The sequence below is a fragment of the Bombina bombina genome, chromosome 2 (assembly GCF_027579735.1).
Source record: "Bombina bombina isolate aBomBom1 chromosome 2, aBomBom1.pri, whole genome shotgun sequence".
Lineage (NCBI taxonomy): Eukaryota > Metazoa > Chordata > Amphibia > Anura > Bombinatoridae > Bombina > Bombina bombina.
The window spans coordinates 297,646,632-297,665,561 of NC_069500.1; the positions used below are offsets into that span (position 1 = coordinate 297,646,632).

The following is an 18,930-nucleotide window of genomic DNA, read 5'->3' on the forward strand; positions in this document are numbered from 1 at the left end:
GAAAAGCTTACTTGTGTTCAGGTAATCTTCTTAGACCTGCTATATCTTTAGCGGATGTTGCTGCAGCTTCAACTTTTTGGTTAGAAGCTTTAGCGCAACAAGTAACAGATCATAATTCTCATAGCATTATTATTCTTCTTCAATATGCTAATTTTATTTGTGATGCCATCTTTGATATCATTAGAGTTGATGTCAGGTATATGTCTCTAGCTATTTTAGCTAGAAGAGCTTTATGGCTTAAAACTTGGAATGCTGATATGTCTTCTAAGTCTACTCTGCTTTACCTTTCTTTACAGGGTAATAAATTGTTTGGTTCTCAGTTGGATTCTATTATCTCAACTGTTACTGGAGGGAAAGGAACTTTTTTACCACAGGATAAAAAATCTAAAGGTAAATTTAGGTCTAATAATCGTTTTCGTTCCTTTCGTCACAACAAGGAACAAAAACCTGATCCTTCATCCTCAGGAGCGGTATCAGTTTGGAAACCATCTCCAGTCTGGAATAAATCCAAGCCTTTTAGAAAATCAAAGCCAGCTCCTAAGTCCACATGAAGGTGCGGCCCTCATTCCAGCTCAGCTGGTAGGGGGCAGATTACGTTTTTTCAAAGAAATTTGGATCAATTCCGTTCACAATCTTTGGATTCAGAACATTATTTCAGAAGGGTACAGAATTGGCTTCAAGATAAGGCCTCCTGCAAAGAGATTTTTTCTTTCCCGTGTCCCAGTAAACCCAGCGAAGGCTCAAGCATTTCTGAAATGTGTTTCAGATCTAGAGTTGGCTGGAGTAATTATGCCAGTTCCAGTTCTGGAACAGGGACTGGGGTTTTATTCAAATCTCTTCATTGTACCAAAGAAGGAGAATTCCTTCAGACCAGTTCTGGATCTAAAAATATTGAATCGTTATGTAAGGATACCAACATTCAAAATGGTAACTGTAAGGACTATCCTGCCTTTTGTTCAGCAAGGGCATTATATGTCTACAATAGATATACAGGATGCATATCTGCATATTCCGATTCATCCAGATCACTATCAGTTTCTGAGATTCTCTTTCCTAGACAAGCATTACGAGTTTGTGGCTCTGCCGTTTGGTCTAGCTACAGCTCCAAGAATTTTTACGAAGGTTCTCGGTGCCCTTCTGTCTGTAATCAGAGAACAGGGTATTGTGGTATTTCCTTATTTGGATGATATCTTGGTACTTGCTCAGTCTTCACATTTAGCAGAATCTCATACGAATCGACTTGTGTTGTTTCTTCAACATCATGGTTGGAGGATCAATTTACCAAAAAGTTAATTGATTCCTCAGACAAGGGTAACCTTTTTAGGTTTCCAGATAGATTCAGTGTCCATGACATTATCTTTGACAGACAAGAGACGTCTAAAATTGATATCAGCTTGTCGAAACCTTCAGTCACAATCATTCCCTTCGGTAGCCTTATGCATGGAAATTCTAGGTCTTATGACTGCTGCATCGGACGCGATCCCCTTTGCTCGTTTTCACATGCGGCCTCTTCAGCTCTGTATGCTGAACCAGTGGTGCAGGGATTACACAAAGATATCTCAATTAATATCTTTAAAACCGATTGTACGACACTCTCTGACGTGGTGGACAGATCACCATCGTTTAGTTCAGGGGGCTTCTTTTGTTCTTCCGACCTGGACTGTAATTTCAACAGATGAAAGTCTTACAGGTTGGTGGAGCTGTGTGGGGGTCTCTGACAGCACAAGGGGTTTGGGAATCTCAGGAGGTGAGATTACCGATCAATATTTTGGAACTCCGTGCAATTTTCAGAGCTCTTCAGTCTTGGCCTCTTCTAAAGAGAGAATCGTTCATTTGTTTTCAGACAGACAATGTCACAACTGTGGCATACATCAATCATCAAGGAGGGACTCACAGTCCTCTGGCTATGAAAGAAGTATCTCGAATTCTGGTATGGGCGGAATCCAGCTCCTGTCTAGTTTCTGCGGTTCATATCCCAGGTATAGACAATTGGGAAGCGGATTATCTCAGTCGCCAAACGTTACATCCGGGCGAATGGTCTCTTCACCCAGAGGTATTTCTTCAGATTGTTCAAATGTGGGGTCTTCCAGAAATAGATCTGATGGCTTCTCATCTAAACAAGAAACTTCCCAGGTATCTGTCCAGATCCAGGGATCCTCAAGCGGAAGCAGTGGATGCGTTGTCACTTCCTTGGAAGTATCATCCTGCCTATATCTTTCCGCCTCTAGTTCTTCTTCCAAGAGTAATCTCCAAGATTCTGAAGGAATGCTCGTTTGTTCTGCTGGTGGCTCCAGCATGGCCTCACAGGTTTTGGTATGCGGATCTTGTCCGGATGGCCTCTTGCCAACCGTGGACTCTTCCGTTAAGACCAGACCTTCTGTCACAAGGTCCTTTTTTCCATCAGGATCTGAAATCCTTAAATTTAAAGGTATGGAGATTGAACGCTTGATTCTTAGTCAAAGAGGTTTCTCTGACTCTGTGATTAATACTATGTTACAGGCTCGTAAATCCGTATCTAGGGAGATATATTCTAGAGTCTGGAAGACTTATATTTCTTGGTGTCTTTCTCAGAATTTTTCCTGGCATTCTTTTAGAATTCTGAGAATTTTACAGTTTCTTCAGGATGGTTTTGGATAAAGGTTTGTCTGCAAGTTCCTTGAAAGGACAAATCTCTGCTCTTTCTGTTCTTTTTCACAGAAAGATTGCTAATCTTCCTGATATTCATTGTTTTGTACAAGCTTTGGTTCGTATAAAACCTGTCATTAAGTCAATTTCTCCTCCTTGGAGTTTGAATTTGGTTCTGGGGGCTCTTCAAGCTCCTCCATTTGAACCTATGCATTCTTTGGACATTAAATTACTTTCTTGGAAAGTTTTGTTCCTTTTGGCCATCTCTTCTGCCAGAAGAGTTTCTGAATTATCTGCTCTTTCTTGTGAGTCTCCTTTTCTGATTTTTCATCAGGATAAGGCGGTGTTGCGAACTTCTTTTAAATTTTTACCTAAGGTTGTGAATTCTAACAACATTAGTAGAGAAATTGTGGTTCCTTCATTATGTCCTAATCCTAAGAATTCTAAGGAGAAATCATTGCATTCTTTGGATGTAGTTAGAGCTTTGAAATATTATGTTGAAGCTACTAAGAATTTCCGAAAGACTTCTAGTCTATTTGTTATCTTTTCCGGTTCTAGGAAAGGTCAGAAGGCTTCTGCCATTTCTTTGGCATCTTGGTTGAAATCTTTAATTCATCATGCTTATGTCAAGTCGGGTAAAACTCCGCCTCAAAGGATTACAGCTCATTCTACTAGGTCAGTTTCTACTTCCTGGGCGTTTAGGAATGAAGCTTCGGTTGATCAGATTTGCAAAGCAGCAACTTGGTCTTCTTTGCATACTTTTACTAAATTCTACCATTTTGATGTGTTTTCTTCTTCTGAAGCAGTTTTTGGTAGAAAAGTACTTCAGGCAGCTGTTTCAGTTTGATTCTTCTGCTTATAATTTCAGTTTTTTTCATTATAAGTTTTAAACTTTGTTTTGGGTGTGGATTATTTTCAGCGGAATTGGCTGTCTTTATTTTATCCCTCCCTCTCTAGTGACTCTTGCGTGGAAGTTCCACATCTTGGGTATCTGCTATCCCATACGTCACTAGCTCATGGACTCTTGCTAATTACATGAAAGAAAACATAATTTATGTAAGAACTTACCTGATAAATTAATTTCTTTCATATTAGCAAGAGTCCATGAGGCCCACCCTTTTTTTGTGGTGGTTATGATTTTTTTGTATAAAGCACAATTATTCCAATTCCTTATATTTATGCTTCGCACTTTTTTCTTATCACCCCACTTCTTGGCTATTCGTTAAACTGATTTGTGGGTGTGGTGAGGGGTGTATTTATAGGCATTTTGAGGTTTGGGAAACTTTGCCCCTCCTGGTAGGAATGTATATCCCATACGTCACTAGCTCATGGACTCTTGCTAATATGAAAGAAAAATGAATTTATCAGGTAAGTTCTTACATAAATTATGTTTTTTATGGGAAAGGGGTGTTCTAGGTTGGAATTTTAAAGCACAAGCTACACTTAGTCAGAGAGGGTCTATATTACAGTAGTGGTATCCCTTCCCTAAAGATTTTAACAATGTCAAGATAATAATAAATGTTCAGTCATTGCTTAGTCTATTATACTACTAAACCTGATTAGAGTGGCAGTGTGTATGTAGAAAAGTTATCAAAATATGTAGAGGCCCAAAGGACCAAGGTTTAGCCACATACTTACATACATACATACATACATATACATACACACACACACACACACACACACACACACACACACACACACATATATATATATATATATATATATATATATATATATATATATATATGTTACAAACTGCTGTTTGTAACTGGCCCTTTAAATGGAAAATTGCCCTGCTTCCCTGGATTTTGGAGAAGCCTATTTGCCAGCCTCCTTCCACATGACTATGGCCCCTGGAAGATTGTGCCCCTGAAAACCTATTAACTTTTGTTGGGTGTGTGTGGCCCTTTGGGAACCGTCTGGGGACATATTGTGACTTTGATGAACAATGCCCCCTTTAAGACTATGTCCCCAGACCTGTGAAATGACTTGTCCCTGGCTTTCTCCCACTTGGTTCAGATTCATTGTGTGCCATTAAGAGTTAAATTTTGTTCAGCTTCAAGAAACCTATTCTAAATACAAGTCTGCTGGGATTAGCTCTAATTAGGTTTAGTGATCAACTTTCCCATTGTCTAATCAGACTAGTATTGATAAGGTGGACTGCATTGTTTTATTGTGTGTAATGTTATCTGCTGAAGTAAATGTGGTGGCCTGTCAAAGGGAGTGTCTCTATCTAATATCAAATGTGTGATGGGGGATTTTATGCCTCCCCCTGAGAGTGTCCTGTTTGCATGTAACCTCAATAAAAAGCAGGCTGTGTGCTCCAGCACTTCAGACCTATGTTGACCCTCTAACTTGAAGCTTTGACTCATGTTTGTAGGATACAGCTTATAATCACTACAGGGATTGCTATGCTCTTCATACTCCCTTAGCTACAGGGATTGCTACAGAAGGAAGAGGTTCACCTACTGGAGCCTGGTCATAGGTCCAGGGCGCAGAGCAGACGGCGAGATACCAGCCCAGCAGCGGTGGTTCATAGAGTCTGCATTACTTATGGTGGCTACGCAGCAGTTATAGTGTCCACGGTGCTGCTGCTCCTTTGGTGAGCGCTAGGAGCATCCTTTTCTACGGTCCAACTTCCAGCCAGCCTGGAGGCAACCGTAACATTTGGCGGCAGCGGTGGGATTGGCGTCCTAGCGCAAGGAGCAGCACCACAACAGCACTGGTATCGTAGGAAAGTTATTGAGGGCAACGCTAGCCACTGCGCAGCGTCCCTACCTACAGCAGCATGGAGCTGACAAGATACTGGTCAGAACCCTGTGAAGAGCACCTCAACCTGATCCGTCGCTATGAGGGCGCGGATTTCGTTCCAGAGGTAAAGAGGCGGCTAGTCCGATATGGTCCAGACCCTGCGCAGGAGGTAGTCAGTCGCCTCATCTGGGAATTGGCTACTGAGAACGAAGCAGCACGAGCCTTTGAGCGCCAACTGTGGAGTTTGGGGGTATGGACACCTGCTCTCCAGCGAGAAAATGAGTTACAGGGGGCAGAGACAGTTGGTCCTGTCCCCCAGCAGCAGAGTGAATTGCAGGGAATTGGGAGCCCAGACTCCATTCCCCAGCGGCAGGCTGAGTTACAGGGGGCAGAGACAGTTGGTCCTGTCCCCCAGCAGCAGAGGAATATGCAGGGAATTGTGAGCCCAGACTCCATTCCCCAGCGGCTGGAAGTATGTAAGGGAGAGGAGAGCAGCGACCTCCCTCCCCAGCGGCAGTATACTGTGCAGAGGGAAGAGACAACCGGTCTCCTTCCCCAACCCCAACCAGAGATACCAGAGGCAGCAGGCCTCATAGACTGGTCCTGGGAGGACCCCCAGCAGGCAGGTGGAGATGGGACCGCAGTCTCTCTACCGGCCCTACAGGGATGCTGGGCAGGCGGCCCAGATCCCCAGCGACAGACCCAGCTACAGGGAGGGGAGAGCATCGACCTCCCTCCCCAGCCGGAGTGTGCCTTCCAGGGAGAGGAGACAACCGGTCTCTCTCCCCAGCCGCAGCATGTTCCACAGGAAGCGGAGAGCATCGACCTCCCTTCCCAACGGCCGCCGGAGTATCAGGAGGAGGAGGTAAGCCAATCTCCCCCTCCCCAGCTAACTCCTAACTTGGGCCCAGGGTTAACAGTGGAGATGTTAACCCCCACTGACCCCCACGTTCCCTTTGCCACCGGGCAGGACTATGCCCCAATTCCCCCAGCAGAAGAGCTGGCATCAGGACAGAGCGCTGCTGGCCTCTGCCCTACAGACCTTGTCCTTGTTACAGGACTGGCCTGCAAACCCCTCACCCCAGCAGAAGCGCTGGCACCAGGGCAGAGTGCCGCTGGCCTCTGCCCCCCAAGTACCATCAGCTATTTGCCCAGCTGCGCCAGGAAGGCCGAGGATGCTACACTTTCATCCTACAACCTGGAACTTACAGGCCAGTACTACGTATTGTGGGGGGGCTACTTTGCTGCTAACGATTATTTGTGGGTGGGTTGCAAGACTAACTTAGGCACTGACCGGCAGAAGGTCAGGTGCCTGGTTAGTCTCCCTCCAAAAGGGGAGATATGTTACAAACTGCTGTTTGTAACTGGCCCTTTAAATGGAAAATTGCCCTGCTTCCCTGGATTTTGGAGAAGCCTATTTGCCAGCCTCCTTCCACATGACTATGGCCCCTGGAAGATTGTGCCCCTGAAAACCTATTAACTTTTGTTGGGTGTGTGTGGCCCTTTGGGAACCGTCTGGGGACATATTGTGACTTTGATGAACAATGCCCCCTTTAAGACTATGTCCCCAGACCTGTGAAATGACTTGTCCCTGGCTTTCTCCCACTTGGTTCAGATTCATTGTGTGCCATTAAGAGTTAAATTTTGTTCAGCTTCAAGAAACCTATTCTAAATACAAGTCTGCTGGGATTAGCTCTAATTAGGTTTAGTGATCAACTTTCCCATTGTCTAATCAGACTAGTATTGATAAGGTGGACTGCATTGTTTTATTGTGTGTAATGTTATCTGCTGAAGTAAATGTGGTGGCCTGTCAAAGGGAGTGTCTCTATCTAATATCAAATGTGTGATGGGGGATTTTATGCCTCCCCCTGAGAGTGTCCTGTTTGCATGTAACCTCAATAAAAAGCAGGCTGTGTGCTCCAGCACTTCAGACCTATGTTGACCCTCTAACTTGAAGCTTTGACTCATGTTTGTAGGATACAGCTTATAATCACTACAGGGATTGCTATGCTCTTCATACTCCCTTAGCTACAGGGATTGCTACAGAAGGAAGAGGTTCACCTACTGGAGCCTGGTCATAGGTCCAGGGCGCAGAGCAGACGGCGAGATACCAGCCCAGCAGCGGTGGTTCATAGAGTCTGCATTACTTATGGTGGCTACGCAGCAGTTATAGTGTCCACGGTGCTGCTGCTCCTTTGGTGAGCGCTAGGAGCATCCTTTTCTACGGTCCAACTTCCAGCCAGCCTGGAGGCAACCGTAACAATATATATATATATATATATTCATTCAGCAATATCTACACCATCAAATCAGAAAATTGTAATATAATTTGTCTACTATTAGTGGTCTTTTTAATAAGCATTCAGAATTATATCATGCATTGCTAATTGTTTTTTTTTTTTTTTTTCTAGCTCATAAAATACTGGGAAGCTTTTCTACCCGAAGCCAAAGCCATAGCCTAGAATGAAGATTTCACATTCAGCTCATCAATTGATGTTCACCCCATTCCACAACAAAATCATGTCTGAAATCAAAGAAATATCAAAATAAACCACACTATATTTTATTAACATGTGGCTTCTTTTTATATACTGTTGCATTTTAATAAGTGCTGCATGTCCTGACCCATTTAAATGGACTGTGGCATGATATTCTGCAATATTTTGCTGAACTGAACACTAATGTGTCTTAATATTTTGCATTTAACAAGTGCAGATGAAGGCAAGGAAGTTTTACTTTTTAAGAGTATTTTTCCTTGTAAATCAATTCTGTTGAATGATATTTACCTTTTCTTTATGAAGCAAATTATTGTTGCATTTATAAATGTTCACTTAACACATTCCTGTACAGATATTATGATTTTGTGATTATTATAATAAAGGTATATATACCTTGTGAAAATGCTCATTTTAATCTTTTTTTTTTTTTTTTTTTGCTTATTAAATGTGTTAAAGATATTTGCAAATGTGATATCTTAGGGAATATATTTGACATTTTAAAAGCCAACTATACTGTAAATCACTATTAGCTGCTGATTATCAGTAAACGTTTTGCAATAAATATTTTTATTCTAAGTTGGGGAATGTGATAAATAAATAAAATTATTATGGTATAAAATGGGGCAATATAGTGTGAACATAAACCTGTTATATTTCCTTCTTTGCTGATTAGATTCCATAGCTTCATAACATGTGGCATATATTCCAGCCTATTAGGAGGAGGTCAAGAACCCTCTCAGAGCATTAGTACTTCCCACTTTTCTTCCCTCTCCAGTTTGTTCTAGACCTCCGAAGAGAAAGATTGAAGTTTTCAGAGGTACTCTACTATCAATAATTTATTATTTTTTCATATAATTTGTGGACTCGGACCTGACTTGGGACCTAGTACCACTAGGCAACTTCACTCCAAGAAAATTTAAGAAGACTGAGTGAAACAGGGGATTACCTCTGTTATGTGCTTTACATTACCCTAGGTGGAATTTAACAGCTATAACTGCCCTCAGGGTTCTCAGGGACCCGTCCCTAGCCTCCCCTTGAGGGGTTACAGGTATATCTGAAGTATCCTCTGCAGTATATCTACTTGCACTAGATCGGCTCTCTGTACTGGTTTAGCAACCTGTGAGGGAGAAAAACATGATGGTAAAAGAGGGGTTCTTCAGTCCAGGTAAGTGACTCAGGCACTACACAGCACAGGAGCTATCCAATAGTACTCTCCTTACGGGTACTAAATAGCTGGGGGTCACAGCCTTACACCTGAGGAGCTTTACCTATGTATATAACATAGACATTTTGGGGAATGAGGGTTCACTGCTTCATTCATTACTTGTGGGAATTAAGAACCTGGCCACCAGGAGGAGGCAAAGACACCCCAGCCAAAGGCTTAAATACCTCCCCCACTCATCCCCCAGTCATTCTTTGCCTTTCGTCACAGGAGGTTGGCAGAGAAGTGTTGGAAGATTCGGAGTAGTCTCTTATGGAGGGTAGTACTCTTCAAAATGGTACTGGAGTTTTAAGTAGTCCTGTCACTCTCTGTGAGAGCATGGGTGAAAGTTAGAGTTCGGAGATGCAGGGAGAGTCTTTCTGCAAAACCATCCCGTTAACAGCTCCATTAGCAATCAGCGTTGACGAGTTTTGCTGCCTGCTTTTCTTCTCTCAAGTCCATGTCAGGAGTGTTGCTACTACCCTGTCACACTTGAAGGGCCGTGTTCCTGTTCCACAGCGTTGATTCTGGTAAGATCGTTAAACTTATATATATGTTTGAAAACGCAAGAAGACAGGTTCACAGTGTGGCTCCTTTTATCTTTATAGAATCTAGGGTAATACCCTCGGAAGGGGGCTGTTGATCAGGGGGGATAATATGCATAATTTTGTTTCTGTTTCTCTACTGCATTTGTGTGAGATGAGGCTCTGTCAGTGTGGAACACAGTTCATTTGCGAGAGATTGAGGCAGGCTTTTTTGGCACGTCCTCTTGAATGCAGGGGCGGTCCTGCATGGCACTCCATGTGACCGGGTGTGGCCTCTGCAACTTCCTATTTCTCAAACTGCGTTCGTAGTAGACAAAAGCTGTTTCTTGTAGTCCGGGTCATAGGAGGTGGTGAGTGCCCTGGCCATTGGGATATAAAGGTGCCATTTATTAATTTGATCAAGTCTGTAATAAAGGCGCAAGCTATGGAGGACTCTGGATAAAGAGGGAGTATCCTCTAACATATCAAACATATTAACTGTGTATATTGTGAGGAGTTTCCAGTCGAACTGCCTATGCAACTCTGTTCCACATGCTTTGACAATATCGCTATTTCTAAAAAGAATAAGATATTTAGTACGACTGAGCTATGGTCGAGGTAAAGACTCCTCTCAATGAAATTCTAGAACGAATCAAGGCCTTAAGAGTTGTGCATTTGTTCATTTGTGATGCTAACATGCCGATTATTCGCCTGAATGCTAAGACATCAGGTTTTTCTGTTTTAGCCTGCAGGGACTTCTAAGTCTTGTTTGCTTTCCCTCCCATTTAAGGTTTTGTTTGGCCGGGGCTTGGATTCTATCATATTTACAGTTACGGGTGGCAAGGGTGCCTTCTTGCCTCAGGATAAGAAGGCTAAACCTAAGGGATCTACCTTTTGTGCAGACAAGTCTCAGTGCCAGCAGCCTGCCACAAAGGATCTTGGAAGCCACAAGTCCAAGCAGAATAAAAAGCCCGCCGATTCAAAGTCGGCATGAAGGGGCTGCCCCCGGTCCGTCTTCATATCATGTAGGGGGCAGACTATCTCTTTTTGCAGAGACCTGGAGAAGAGACGTTATAGACCCTTGGGTTCTGGAGTTCATAGCCCAGGGTTACAGGATAGGTTTCAAGTCTTATCCGCCCAGAAAAGATTCCTCCTGTCAAACATATCTTCAAGACCAGAAAAGAGACACACCTTCCTGGGGTGTGTGAGAGATCTCTCGGAGTAATCGTCGCAGTCCCTCCGGCAGAAAGAGGCCTGGAGTATTCAAACCTTTTTATGGTCCCAAAGGAGGGCACGTTCTGTCCAATTCTGGACCTAAAGGCCCTAATCAAATTTTTGTCAATTCCGTCATTCAAGATGGAGACGATCAGGTCAATTTTGCCCCTGGTTCAGGAGGGGCAATTCATGACGTCTATAGACCTGAAGTACGCTTACCTTCACGTTCCAATCCACAAGGATCACTTCAGGTTTCTAACATTCCTGGACCAGCACTTCCAGTTTGTGGCCCTTCTGTTTGATCTGGCGACTGCCCCAAGAGTCTTCACAAAGGTTCTGGGAGCTCTTCTTGCAGTAGTGAGAGCCAGAGGAATTGCAGTGGCACCTTATCTGGACGATATCCTGGTCCAGGCTCTGTCCTACAGTCTTGTGGAGGATCACTCGAGAGCTCTTCTCCTTCAGTCCCACGGGTGGAAGATAAACGAAGGAAAGAGTTCATTGGTCCCCAGCAACAGGGTGGAATTCTTCAGCCATGAAGATATTTTTGACAGATCAGAGATACTACAAGCTTGCGTCCAACTGTCTAGCTATTCAGACAGACATCCTCCAGGACATCTGTGGCCAGGTGTATGGAGGTGATCGAGCTCATGGTGTTCAGCATAGATGTCATTCCATTTGCCAGGTTCAATCTCAGACCTCTTCAGCTGTGCATGTTGAGACAATGGAACGGCGATCATTCAGATCTGTCCCAACGGATATTTCTAAACAGACTTGTGAGGGAGGTCCTTATCTTGGTGGACCCGACCGGGGCAGTTGTCTCAGGGGACATCCTTTTTGACACAATCCTAGGTGATTGTGACCACGGATGCAAGTCCATCTGGATGGGGAGCTGTTTGGGGTTCCAGAAAGGCACAGTGCAGATGGACTCGAGAAGAATTGAATCTACCGTTAAATATTTTGGAACTTCGAGCAATATTAAACGCTCTGAGGGCTTGTCCCCTTATGGGGTTGTCCCGATTCATCCAATTCTAGTCGGACAACATTACCTCGGTGGCTTACATAAACCATCAGGGGGGGATGAGAAGCTCCCTAGCTATGAGGAAAGTATCTTTGATTCTGGATTGGGTGGAGACTCACAATTGTTCACTCTCAGCGATTCACATTCCGGGTGAGGACAACTGGGAAGCAGATTTTCTGAGCAGACAGATGTTTCATCCAGGGGGATGGTCCCTCCATCCCGAGATGTTCACGGAAATCTGCAACAGATGGGGAACGCCAGAGACAAATCTCATGGCGTCCAGACTCAATTGCAAGCTACCCAGATACGGGTCGCAATCCAGGGATCCCCAGGTGGAACTGATAGATGCCTTAGCGGTATCCTGGGACTTTAACCTAATTTACATATTTCCACTGTTACCTCTTCTTTCTCGGGTAGTGGCCTGCATCAAACAGTAGCAAGCTTCGGCTATTCTGATTGCTCCATCGTGGCCGCGGAGGATGTGGTTTGCGGATCTGGTGGCGATGTTGTCGTCTCCGCCGTGGAAGTTACCCTGGTTCAAGGTTTTTTTCTACATCAAAATCTAGATTCTCTGAGGCTGACTGTGTGGGAGACTGGTCTTAGCCAAGAGAGGCTTTTCGGGAAAAAGTGATTTACACTCTCGTTTAGGCCAGGAAGCCAGTCACTTCACGCATCTACCACAAGGTGTGGGGGACCTACTTTTCCTGGTGTGAGTAACAAGGATATCTCTGGCATAAGGTCAGGGTATCCAGGATTTTGGCCTTTCTCCAAGATGGTCTGTATAAGGGTCTTGCTGCCAGTTCCCTAAGGGGACAGATCTCGGCTTTGTCTGTACTGTTGCATAAGAAGCTTGCGGAGCTTCCTGACATTCAGTCTTTTGTTCAGGCTCTGGTTAGGATCAGGCCTGTCTTTAAGAATCCGGCTCCTGCTTGGAGCTTAAACTTGGTTCTTAAAGTCTTGCAGAGGGCTCTGTTTGAGCCTATGCATGCTCTTGACATTAAGATTCTTTCATGGAAAGTCCTTTTACTGGTTATTGCATTAGCATGCAGTCTCTGAGTTGGCGGCTTTGCAATATGAGCCTCCCTACTTGTTTTTTCATGCCGATAAGGCTGTTCTTCACACTGGATTGGGATTACTTCCCAAGGTGGTGTTGTAACATCAATCAGGAAATAGTAGTTCCTTCTTTGTGTCCTAACCCTTCTTCGAAGGAGAAGTTATTTCATAATCTGGACGTATTTCGGGCATTGAAGTTTTATCTTCAGGCCACAAAGGAGTTCAGACAAACTTTGTCCTTATTTGTTGTGTATTCAGGGAAGCACAGGGGACAAAGGGCCTCTGCCACTTCTCTATTTGGTTGAGGAGTATGATCCATCTGGCATATGAGACAGTGGGACACAAGCCTCCTCAGACTCACTCGACTAGAGCTGTGGCCTCTTCTTGGGCCTTTAAGAATGGGGCTTCTATGGAGCAGATTTGTAAGACCGCCACATGGTCTTCCTTACATACTTTTGAAAAATGTTATAAATTTGACGTTTTTGCTTTGGCGGAAGCAGCTTTTGGAAAAAGGTTCTGCAGTCAGTGGTGCCCTCAGTATAGGGTCCGCCCCTTTTACCTTCCAGTTTTTTTCATTCACTGTCCTCTAGAGCTTGGGTATTTGTTCCCACAAGTAATGAATGAAGCAGTGGACTCTCCTCCCATTAAGATGGAAAACATAAATTATGCTTACCTGATAATTGTTTCCATCTGTGAGAGGAGAGTCCACTGCACCCGCCCGTTTCTCCGGTGGGTGGACCTAAATTTGTTAATCTTCTGGCACCATTTATACCCTAATATTTATTCTACTGTTCCTTGTTCCCTTGGAAGAATGACTGGGGATGAGGGAGTGGGGGAGGTATTTAAACCTTTGGCTTGGGTGTCTTTGCCTCCTCCTGGTGACCAGGTTCTTAATTCCCACAAGTAATGAATGAAGCAGTAGACTCTCCTCCCACAGATGGAAATGAAAGTGTCAGGTAAGCATAATATATGTTTCTTTCCTAAGATATGGAGAGTCCACAATGTCATTCAATTACTAGTGGGAATATCACTCCTGGCCAGCAGGAGGAGGCAAAGAGCACCACAGCAAAGCTGTTAAGTGTCACTCCCCTACCTATAATCCCTAGTCATTCTCTTTGCCTCTGTCAATGGAGGAAGTAAAGTTTGGTGTCTGAAGTAATGAATTCCTTTTTCGGGTACTTTTTCCTGCAAGCAAGAATTTGAGTTTAGCTGAGTTCACGTCAATCTCTTCAGTAGATTAATGGTGGCTTTTAAGCAGAAGTTGTGAGGTAGTCCTTTGTTTCCTAACACATTGCTGCCCATGGTACAGAAAGCCGGAGTTGGTTACTCTGTTCTTTCTTTTTCTACAGGTCTCTGTAAGTGGTATGTGTCCTTTCACGCCATGTGAGCTGTCTTCCTGCCGGACAACTAGACTGCAGGTAAGTTCTTTTGTCTTCTAGGTCTTGGAGACTTGCAGTTCAGAAGAATATGTCATATGTAGTAGATGGGGACATTTTTTAAATCCTTTATACAGGATTTTCTTTTTGCAGTGGGCAGGCCCATTATGTATGTTGAGACTAGGGATCTTCAGTGTAGATCTACTAATATGATCGTTTTAGAGACTTCTGGCAGTCAAATTGTGATATTAAAAATTCTTAAAATGACAGTGTATTTAAAAAAAATTCTACAATTTGGGGAATTTTTAATTTATTATTATAGACATGGACCAAGACTGTGTTTTTTGACAAATGCTTGTTATGCCTAGAGGCACAACTTCTATTGCCTATACAATTCTGTGCTGCATCCTTAGCCAGAACACTTCAATTTAAAGATAAATTGTTGCCTTCTGAGCCCAATGTCTCTCAGGATGATGCTGTTCAGGCAATGCCACAGCTTTCTCCTCAAACGTCCCAAGTCTTTATGGCGTTACATACAGTGCCCTGCAGTTCCTGTTAGCCTCCTGGAGGAGTTTATTTGCCTGCAGATTTTGCTGCACAGGTATCTTCTGTGGTATCTGCAGAATTATCTGCTTTTCCTATGCTGGGAAAACGCAAGATTTAGAATTAGACATTCAGATAGTAAGGTTTCTGGTCCACCTACTGCTACAGTTTGTCCTCCCTCATAAGTCTGATGAGGAGGATACGCCGGTAGCCTCTGAGGGTGAAATCTCAGATTCGGACAGTATTATTCCTTCATCTGATACTGAAGAAGTAAACTTCAGATTTAAGTTTGAACAACTTTGTGTATTGTTAAAGGAGGTATTGGCTACGTTGGACGACTCCGATACTTCTGTCGTTGTCAACCCTAAGAAGTCTAGTAAACTTAAAGGGACACTGTACCCAATTTTTTTCTTTTGTAATTCAGATAGAGCATGCAATTTTAAGCAACTTTCTAATTTACTCCTATTATCAATTTTTCTTCATTCTCTTGCTATCATTATTTGAAAAAGAAGGCATCTAAGCTTTTTTTTGGTTTCAGTACTCTGGACAGCACTTTTTTATTGGTGGATGAATTTATCCACCAATCAGCAAGGACAACCCAGGTTGTTCACCAAAAATGGACCGGCATCTAAACTTACATTCTTGCATTTCAAATAAAGATACAAAGAGAATGAAGAAAATTTGATAATGGGAGTAAATTAGAAAGTTGCTTAAAATTTCATGCTCAATCTGAATCTGAAATAAAATTTTTGGGTACAGTGTCCCTTTAATAAATACTATGATGTTCCTTCCTCTGTGGAAGTTTTTCTTGTCCCAGACCGTGTGACGGAGATTATTTAACAGGAATGGGAGATGCCAGGGATTCCTTTCTCCCTGTATTTAAAAAGATGTTTCCTGTTGCTGACTCCATTAAATATTCTTGGCGCACAGTGCCTAAAGTAGAAGGGGCTATTTCTACTCTGGCTAAGAGAACTACGATCCCAATAGAGGATAGCTGCTCCTTTAAGGATCCCATGGCCAAAAAGCTGGAAGCTTATTTGAAGAAGATGTATGTTCATCAAGGTCTTCAATGGCAACCTGCAGTTTGTATTGCCACAGTAGCAAGTGCGGCATCTTATTGGTGCAACGCATTGTCTGTATCAATAAGTCCAAGCTTCTGGCGCTTCCTTACAAGGGGAAGACCTTGTTTGGATCTGGTCTGGCAGATCAAGTGGGGGTGCAGACTTTCCCTATTTTGGCAAGCGTGGAGACGAGATGTCCCAGATCCTTGGTCTGTGGACATAGTATCTCAGGGTTACAAAATAGAATTCAAAACTTTCCCTCCCAGGGGCAGATTCCACCTCTCAAGATAATCTGCAGACCAGGTTAAAAAAAAAAGGCATTCTGGGGGGCGGAGCTAACCATTGAGAAGAGTGGAAGTGTTTTGCAAGAGCTTCTCTTGCTATATCCTATATAGATTTAAAAATTTCATTTACAGCCTAACTTCTTATAGTTACTTTTAGCCCACGTATATCCAAGAACCTGTGAGGACCTGAAACGCGAGTAAAGACCCGACACCCCTGGTGGAAATACGGAGGGCTCTTCAGATGGCTTGACCTCATAGCGGGTAATAGCACTTTTGGGCACATCTCTCCTTCCCTGCAACCAGAAGACTTGTGGCTGCTGTGTCGCTGTTCTCTGGAGGGTTGGGCTCCGCTCCGGAGTGGTTGAGCGACATCTGCTCTCACTACTCAGAGATTGAGTCGGTCTGGCTCATAGACCTGCGGCACACCACGTGGTCTGTTGACGGACCAGACTGTGGTCTCGGCTGCCTCCTGGCCCCGGCGCTCACATCTACATCGGAGCCTCTGCTTAAACAGGTTACTGGCAAAGTGCCGGAATAGAGGAGTCTGAGGGCCTGCAGTAGGTGACTCCTGGGTTTTGGCGCGAACGATCGCCATCTTCACAGCCGGATTGCTCTGCGGTTGCCCTTTGTGCTCCCTTAATGGACGCAAGCGGAGATAGTGACCTGAACACATAGGGTAAAACTCCCACACCTAAACTCATACCTGTGCCCATAAACAGTTTAATAATCTGCCCTGACTGGATCTCCTATGTATACTGTGGGGTCTCTGTATTATCTGGTTAAATACACAGCACTAGTAGGGAGGCTGAGCCTTACACAAGGTTATCAGGCTTACATATAAGGGCCAACTTGGACTGTAAATACTGGAGCACAAAAGTGATGTGAGGCTTCATAGGTGAAAAGGGGATATAAGCTACTGAATCTCCTACGTGGCCTATTTACACAGGGTTTATCTCCACGCAGGTGTGCTCACTTTTTTTTTTGGCTCTTATTGTGAACATTTCAAAATCACCACCGCATATTCTAGATATATCTAAGGCTAACCAATAGGGCCTTTTAAGCATAATATAAGTATTCTTTGCTATAGACTCTCACCATGCCACCCTGTTTATTGCTTGAGCCTTAGTTCCCTATTGCTCTTGAACAGACATTTATTCTGGCTAAAATCGGTGATATCAATGTATTTTGGCTGCTGCGTCAGCTTATGTGTCTCTGCAGCCCACGCTCAAAGTGGAGTGTTTCTTTATTTCTCTTGTAAGGTGTATCCAGTCCAGAATCCATACATTACTTGTGGGATATTCTCCTTCCCAACAGGAAGCTGCAAGAGGACACCCACAGCAGAGCTGTCTATATAGCTCCTCCCCTAACTGTCACCTCCAGTCATTCTCTTGCAGCTCTCGACAAGCATGGAAGCAGTTAGAGAGATGTGGTGTAAATTAGTTATTTTTCTTCAATTCAAAAGTTTGTTATTTTTAAATGGCACCGGAGTTGTACAATTTTGGTCTCAGGCAGAAATAGAAGAAGAGTCTGCCTGTGGTCTCTAATGATCTTAGCAGGTTGTAACTAAGATCCATTGCTGTTCTCACACATAACTGAAGAGAGAGGTAACTTCAGCTTGGGGAATGGCGTGCAGGGTATCCTGCTATGAGGTATGTGCAGTCTAAATTTTTCTAGAGAAATGTATATGCTAGAAAATGCTGTTGATACCGGATTTATTTAAGGTAAGCCTGATTACAGTGATTTAATAACGACTAGTATCATGCTTACTATTAGAGGTAACACTGTTATTATTTTTTCAAATTACTGAAATATAAAACGTTTGTTGGGAGTGCTTAAACGTTTTTTTATATGCTTTTGGTGATAAATTTTATTGGGGCCCAATTTTTTTCCACATGGCTGGCTAAAATTTGCCTAGAATAGTTTTGTTAGGCCTCTCACTGTGTAGACAGGAAGTGGGAGGAGCCTAACTTTTGCAGACTGAGACATCCAGTTTCTCTGAAGGAGTTCCCTGAATGCTTAGGACCTCTCTGAAGGGTTTTGGTGCTTTCCAAAGTCGTTTGTATGGCAAGGTAGGGCCACAGCAGAGCTGTGGCAGTTTGTTGTGACTGTTAAAAAACGTCTATTCCGTTTTTTTGATCCGTTTTTTAAACTAAGGAGTTAATCATCCATTTGCAAGGGGGTGCAATGCTCTGTTAGCCTATTATACACACTGTAAAAATTTCATTTGATTTACTGCTTTTTTTCACTGTTTTTCAAATTCTGACCTTTTTTATTTTTCTTAAAGGCACAGTACCGTTTTTATGTTTTGCTTGTTAACTTTCTGTAAAGTGTTTTCCAAGCTTGCTGGTCTCATTGCTAGTCTGTTTAAACATGTCTGACATAGAGGAAACTCCTTGTTCATTATGTTTAGAAGCCATGGTGGAACCCCCTCTTAGAATGTGTACAAAATGTACTGATTTCACTTTAAGTTACAAAGACCATATTCTGTCTTTAAAAGATTTATCACCAGAGGAATCTGACAAGGGGGAAGTTATGCCGACTAACTCGCCCCACGTGTCAGAGCCTTTGTCTCCCGCTCAAGGGACTCACGCTCAAGAGGTGCCAAATACATCTAGTGCGCCCATCGCGTTTACTTTACAAGACATGGCGGCAGTCATGGATAATACACTGTCAGCGGTATTATCCAGACTACCTGGGTTACGAGGAAAGCGAGACATCTCTGGGGTTAGAAGGAATACAGAGCACTCTGACGCTTTAGTAGCTATGTCTGATACCCCC

The 18,930-nt window shown here is 43.4% G+C and overlaps 1 protein-coding gene across 2 annotated transcripts in view; it reads left to right on the forward strand.

Annotated features, from left to right (window-relative positions):
- SNX2 (sorting nexin 2) overlaps positions 1–8,280 on the forward strand; it is a 254,932-nt gene extending 246,652 nt beyond the window's left edge. For both annotated transcript variants that reach the window (XM_053701608.1, XM_053701607.1), the window contains one exon: positions 7,791–8,280. In XM_053701608.1, the coding sequence (XP_053557583.1) occupies positions 7,791–7,841 (51 nt within the window). In that variant the 3' untranslated portion in view covers positions 7,842–8,280. The remainder of the gene's footprint in view (positions 1–7,790) is intronic.
- The last annotated feature ends 10,650 nt before the right edge of the window (positions 8,281–18,930 follow it).